Source organism: Chrysochloris asiatica, unplaced genomic scaffold, assembly GCF_000296735.1.
Source record: "Chrysochloris asiatica unplaced genomic scaffold, ChrAsi1.0 scaffold05038, whole genome shotgun sequence".
Lineage (NCBI taxonomy): Eukaryota > Metazoa > Chordata > Mammalia > Afrosoricida > Chrysochloridae > Chrysochloris > Chrysochloris asiatica.
This window is the reverse complement of record NW_006413556.1, coordinates 1-6,728: the sequence shown is the minus strand read 5'-3', so window position 1 is coordinate 6,728 and position 6,728 is coordinate 1. Positions and strand designations below refer to the sequence as shown.

The 6,728-nt window shown below is 54.2% G+C and overlaps 1 protein-coding gene across 1 annotated transcript; it reads left to right on the top strand.

Annotated features, from left to right (window-relative positions):
- Window positions 1-1,029: 1,029 nt before the first annotated feature.
- Window positions 1,030-6,622, top strand: LOC102827777 (target of Myb protein 1-like; the record flags this gene model as incomplete). The annotated part of the gene is made up of 5 exons (XM_006878112.1): window positions 1,030-1,101; window positions 1,752-1,901; window positions 2,125-2,259; window positions 2,450-2,596; window positions 6,506-6,622. Coding segments are annotated over exons 1-5 (591 nt in total), but the record flags the coding sequence as incomplete, so codon positions are not given.
- Window positions 6,623-6,728: the final 106 nt, after the last annotated feature.

Below are 6,728 nucleotides of genomic sequence, written 5' to 3'. Positions count from 1 at the left end.
AAGGTCAGCAGTTCAAACCCACCATCTACTCCTTGGAGGCCCTGTACTGGGTCACTATGAGTCAGAATCGACTTGCCGACACTTAACAACAACAATATATGACGGGAGTAGTCCGGGTGTGGTGCTTTAGGTACACATTGGACTGCTAAACACAAGGTTGGCGGTTCAAATCTACCAGCAGCTTCTCAGAAACCGTCTGAGAACTGACTCCATGACACTTATCAACAACAATGTGTAACCAGGAGCTCTGGTGGCACTGTAGGGTAAACACTGGACTGCTAACTGCAAGGTCGGCTGCTCCACGGGAGAAAGATGAGGCACTTTACTCCCGGAAAGGTGCAGCACCTACACAGGGTCACTGTGAGTCAGAGTTCTTTCAGTGGAGCGGGTTGGGTTGGGTTTGGTTGGGAATACACAACAGATCAAAACGTTGCCCAGTCTTGTGCCATTCTCATGGTGGTTGGCATATCCTGGTGCTTAATAAGAATTAAGTGGCAGCACAGCCGGATGGAGGAACTGTAAGAGGAGCTGGCTGAGCTGAGGCCCCAGAGCTGATTCCAACAGTGTGTTGGGTCTTTTGTCTTTCTTTCTTTGGGTGGAAATACACATATAACCACAGCTACAGAGAGCCCACCTCAGCAGCTCCCAGCTGAACAGTGGAGTATTGGCCTTGGAGTCTCACTCTGCATGAGCTCTAGGGGAACAGGGTGAGGAGCACTCGCTCCCTCTGGGAGAGCCATGCTGAGGTCTAGGGGGACTCCTGCAATCTGCCTTTTTACCCCAGGGGCTCTGTGCTGCTGGCCCATGACTACACACTGAAGCACAGCTGTCCAAGTCTCCTGAAGGGATTGCGGGGAGGCAGGGGCTTCTGGTGTGATTCAAACCTGAATGCACACTCCAGAGGTCGGGGCACCCGGAAGCTAGGCAGAGAAAACCTTTCCAGCTCAGAGCCCCTACTGCCAGCATGCCTCTTCTGTGGTGGAGAAGAGACTCCAGCTGTACCTAACCACCCTTCTTCCCAGCCCCAAAGATGCCTTCCGAGCCGTGAAGAAGAGGATCATGGGGAATAAGAACTTCCACGAGGTGATGCTAGCCCTCACGGTGAGTGTCCTGGTCTCCCAGGGCTTCTCGTCCAGAGGCTGGGAAGCACTTTCCTGTCCACTAGCCTCTGATAAGGCGCCTCCTGGAAAAGGTTCTCCCAGCCCACTGGCATTGGGGGGGCAGACTCACCAAGGCCCCCTGGTGAGAACCCGGCCAGGGAACCCGTGGGGATTCGCCCTGAAAGATGAGCATAAGATCTGCACAGGCTAAGATGAGGGCAGTATTGGCCTCCATGATGCCTGGTCCACTCACAGGATGGGCATAGGTGGGCACCCTGGTCAGCCAGGGCAGGGGAGTGAGGCGGACACTGTCCTAGCCACCAGTGATCAGCCCCTGCTGGGAAGTGGGGAGAACAGTTTGGTGCCGTTTCCTCAGGCTGCAAGGTCACCAGCAGATTGAAAGCTTGGTTCCTGGTAATTTCCACTTGGGAGACCACCTCCACTCTAGACTCTGTTTAGTTCGGCGACACGATCAGGACACTTACGGGCACTGGACCCCCAAGCACACAAGCCCCCAATCAGTTCTCTGTGGGCCACAGTCTCTCTTCAGAAAGCCCCAGGCCGCTCGCTGGTCAGCCCCCTGTGGGATGTGGTGGAGCTGTGAGGGCAGTGACCCCGTGGGTGACTCTCAGTGACCCCACCACCCTCCAGGTCTTGGAAACCTGCGTCAAGAACTGCGGGCACCGTTTCCATGTGCTGGTGGCCAGCCAGGACTTTGTGGAGGGGGTGCTGGTGAGGACCATCCTGCCCAAGAACAACCCCCCCAACATCGTGCATGACAAGGTGCTCAATCTCATCCAGGTGAGAGCTGGCAGGCCATCAGCATAGACCCTCATTACTGCTCGCTTTCCGTGGCCTTCAGCCCCACAGCCTATGGCTGTGTGTTGATTAGACCTTCTGGGGTGGGGGGTGGGGGGCATGGCGCCTGCGCGTTGCTCTAACGGGGCTATCAGAAGGAACCAGCACGTGATGGGGCAGGTGGGCTCGCAGTGGTTACTGCCATGTCCCCTTGTCCCCCTCTCAGTCCTGGGCTGACGCGTTCCGCAGCTCGCCCGACTTGACAGGTGTCGTCGCTGTCTACGAGGACCTCCGGAGGAAGGGTTTGGAGTTCCCCATGACCGACCTGGACATGCTGTCACCCATCCACACCCCCCAGAGGGTGAGGACTGTCATCACCCCCCCCCCCCCCCCCCCCCCCCCCCACACACACACACACAACCTCAGGAAACGGTGGGAGGGAAGCGGCTTGTCCCCAGAGGGGCTTGCTGCAGCTACTTCCTGTGGCCCCTGACTCCCTGGGGTCTTGAACTCTGCTCAAGTCCTTGCTGAGTCTCGCTTTTGCCCTCTAGACTGTATTCAACTTGGAGGCACCTTCAGGACAGAATTCTGTGCGTGATGACGCCAGTCAGCGAGCAGACCACACCCAGCACACTGCCTCCCTGCCCACCCTGGCCACACTGTCCAGTGACACATCCATCACACCAACCCCTGAGCAGGTAAGCAGCAGGCCAAGACCCCCGAGTCCACCCTCCTCATGGGTGACTGTCAGTGTTGGATCACAGGGCCTGTGGAATTCTTCCTATTTTCAAGATAAACGAGGCTCTTCAGAGACCGCTGGGATTCACACTCAATCTCTTTCACCCCAGTGGTGGTTCCCACGTCACTCTCTGAAACCCCGGGGCAGTGCCATGGAGAGGGCAGCCCCCTTGGCCAGAGCTGCGGCCTCTCCTACGTGGTTTGCTCTCGTAAACCAGAGAGTTCAGTCCTCAGAGGCTCTAGCTGAGACCATCTTAAGGCATCTTCACAGACACAACCCGTTGTGTCCAGAAGGAGACTTGAGCTTTATTATCTTCAAGGCTCCAGAATCAGGGCCTAGGACCAATTTTTCCAGGCCCGTGACTGCCTCTGAGCCTCAGTGTCTTCCTCCGGAAGCTGAGGTAAGGCCATGAGCTCCTGGCAGAGTGTCGAACCTACACAGCCAGGACCAGTGTTAGTTGGCAGCTCGGTGGGGTTATTTTGCAAACAGCAGGACACATCACATCAGCTAGGTGTAAGCACTTAGCTGCCGAAAGTGCTGATGAGAAAGGCTCAGGCGTTTGGTGGGAGTTAGTGAACCTTAGCTTCCCACACATGCAGCCCACCCATCCCATGGGCAGAGCTACTTGGACTTGGGAACCAGTAGATGTACTAGCATCCTGTCACCACCTAGCCAATCGAAGAGAAATATGTGTACTTGGATGTCCTGTAGCAAATTACGACAACGTCACCCCTCCCCTGGGATTGGAAGCCTTGCTGGAAACTTTTCTAACTGGATAAAATAATGAAAGGTTCATGAGGAGTATGAAAGATCACCGTGCGATCCAAAATGATGTAAGCAGGTTGTAGCTGTAAGCAGCCTGTCTGCGCACTGGTATGTGTGCATGAAGGGTCTGAATGCTCCTTGTACAAGAAGCTTCCTACTGAGCAAAACTCAGTAGTGTCTGTTTAAATGTCAGCGTCACCTGCCTTCTCCTGGGAACTGGTAAGACGCTTAGGGAGGACACACCAGTGTAGCTCCTAGGCTCTCCTGTAATTAAGTCCCCTGGGACTTGAATAGACCAGGTTTCTGTTTGACGATTTTTCCACACACTCATACCAAATGCATTCGTTAAATGGGCCAAACACACCACACATCTTGCGGGTTTTAGAAGGTGTGCGTGAACCACAGTGGACGTGCTGTGTGTCTCGTGTGTTCTCCCTTCCTTGGTCTGTAAAAATGGATTCATTGCTGCCTCTCTTGCCAGACAGTGGTGATGTGGCGCTTGAGGTGGCAGCGGTCACAGTTGTCATTGCTTCATATGGTGGTGCTCATTCTGTCAAAAAGTCAAACAACCTATTGCATTGGGCAAGTCTACTGCACAAGACCTCTTTAAATGTTCAAGAACAAAGATGTCAGTTTGAGGACTAAGGTGCACCTGACCCAAGCCATGGTCTTTTCAGTAACTTCATATGCATGTGAAAGCTGGACAGTGAATAAGGAAGACTGTAGAAGAATTGATGCTTTTGAGTTACGGTGTTGGAGGAGAATGTTGAAAGTGCCATCGGCTGCCAACAGAACCAACAGATCTGTGTTGGAAGAAGTGCAGCCAGAGTGCTCCTTGGAGGCCAGGATGGCCAGACTGTGTCTCTCATACTTTGAACATGTTATCAGGAGGGACCAGTTCCTGGAGAAGGACATCATGCTTGGTAAAGTGAAGGGTCAGCAAATTAGAGGGAGACCTCCAATGAGCTGGATTGGCTCAATGGCAGCAGCAGTGGGCTGAAACTTCACGATTGTGAGAATGACGCAGGACTGGGGAGTGTTTCGTTCTGTTGCGCGTTGGGTCGCTATGAGTTGGAACCAACTCAGTGGCACCTAATAAGAATGACAGCATATTCTGAAATCAACTATAACTTGGCCACACAATTAGACTGAACTAGCATTTCCGAAAACGTATTCCATTTTGATATTAGACCTGAGAGATAGTCCCTGATGAAGGGCTTTGTCTGCAAAATAAACTTAGGCAGCGTTTACGTTGCTCTCCTCCGGAGGTTCCCAGTGCTCATTGGGGTACTCAGCACCTCAGAGCCCCCAGCATCAGACACAGATGCCAGTGGCCTCTCACTGCCTATCCTGTTTGAAGTGATTTACACTCTGCTCAGCACGAGATCACGAACCTTTGGATTGCTGAAAGCCACTGGACCCGGTGTTCACGGGCAAGACTGCCCTCAGTCTGAGGTTCAGACTCAGGGTGGAGGCCAGCAGCAAGACACCATCTCTTACCCCAGGATGAGAGAGAGAAGGACTTAGGTACCCCAAGAGAGAGAGAGACAAGGACTTAGGTACCCCAGGAGAGAAAGAGAGGAGGACTTTGGTACCCCAGGAGAGAGAGAGTGACAAGGACTTAGGTACCCCAGGAGAGGGGGGGCAGGACCCCACTACCCCAGGAGGGAGAGGGCAAGACCCCACTACCCCATGAGAAAAAGGGCAAGACCTCAATTACCCCAGGAAGAGAGAGCAGGACTCCGGTTTACCCCAGGAGGAGAGAGAGGGGAGGACCCCAGTTACCCCAGGAGGAGAAAGAGGAGGACCCCAGGGCTTGCAGCTGAGGCCCTTTACTGAGGCACTGGAAGGTCAGAGTAGCAAAAGGGATTGTAGTTTGGGGTGGTGTCGGGGGTTGTCTGCTTCACAAGTACAGGACCAACCCTGAGCCCAAAGCTATGAACATGCCCAAGGCCTGTTGTTAAGTGCCGTCGAGTCAACTCCAACTCATAATGACCCTGAATAGGGTTTCCAAGGAGCAACTGGTGAGTTTGCGCCTCCAACCTTGCTATCCAGTGCTGTATATGAGGTCTGTTGTTAAGTGCTGTCCAGTTAGTGCTGACTCACAGCAACCCTGTGTAGCATTTCCAAGGAGCGAAGTGACTGGTGAGCTTGAATCGTCAACTTTGCAGTTGAAACTCACCTTGCAGTCCAGTGCATTAACCCACGGCACCACACCAGGTATTCTGTTTAAGGCCTTGTTGTTAAGTGCTGTCGAGTCGGTTCCGACCTGTAGCGACCCTGTATAGGCTTTCCGAGGAGCAGCTGGTGAGCTTGAACTGCCAATCTTACAGTTCATATAGCTTTGCAGTCTAACGCAATAACCCACAGTGCCACACCAGGATTCCTATATTAAAGGCCTAGTAGCCAACAAAACATAGCTGTTGAGTTTGGTTTTGACAGTGTATGAGAACTATAATCTGATCAATGCTGGTACAGTGTACTTCACGAAACTGTCACCATAGTCAGGCTAATACACATATCTGCCACCCTCAAAAGCTTCCCTGCCAACCAGAGATTGTCTGTTTGAATGAAGAGCCCCTACTTTCTGCTCCCTTACTATGTCAAAGCTCTGTCCCAGTCTTCATCATCAATGCAGCTAGTGTCCACCCTGTGTAGGAAAACGCCTTCCTCCCAAACACTCTTCCAGCCCTGGGCTCCCAGGCCCCCCTGTGAAAGCAGGCTCCGGCAGGCTCTGGTTCAGCCCCGTGGGAAGGCCGCCCCTGGAGGCCTTGTTAGCTGTGCTAGGGACTCTGGAGGGGCTGGAGTCCTCGTACCCGCCCTCAGCGCTTTCTTCACCCTAGGCTTGTTTTCCTTAGGCCGCTCCCTGCACCGGGCGCCCCCATTTGGAGATGATAATGGTTGGTAGCCACTCTGTTGGGTTGGGGACAAACCCACCACAGGCCTTTCACTGCAGAGCTGTGGCCCAGGAGCCAGAAGCAAGGCTGCCTGGAGAGGAGGCGGGCATGTCTGCTCCTCTGGGTGCCACCTCCAGGCTGCTGGTGCCAGACTCCCAGCTTCTGTGGGAGCCTGTCCTCTAACGCAGGCCCACGGTGTGTTTCAGATCGGGAAGCTGCGCAGCGAGCTGGAGATGGTGAGCGGGAACGTGAGAGTGATGTCGGAGATGCTGACCGAGCTTGTGCCCACCCAGGCTGAGCCTGCAGATCTGGAACTGCTGCAGGTGAGCGGGACCCAGCCCCCCTGGTCCCCAAGCCCACCCGTTCCTTCCCAGCCCACATAACGCAGCAGGTGGAGAGACCCAGCCTCCCTGGTCCCCAAGCCCACCC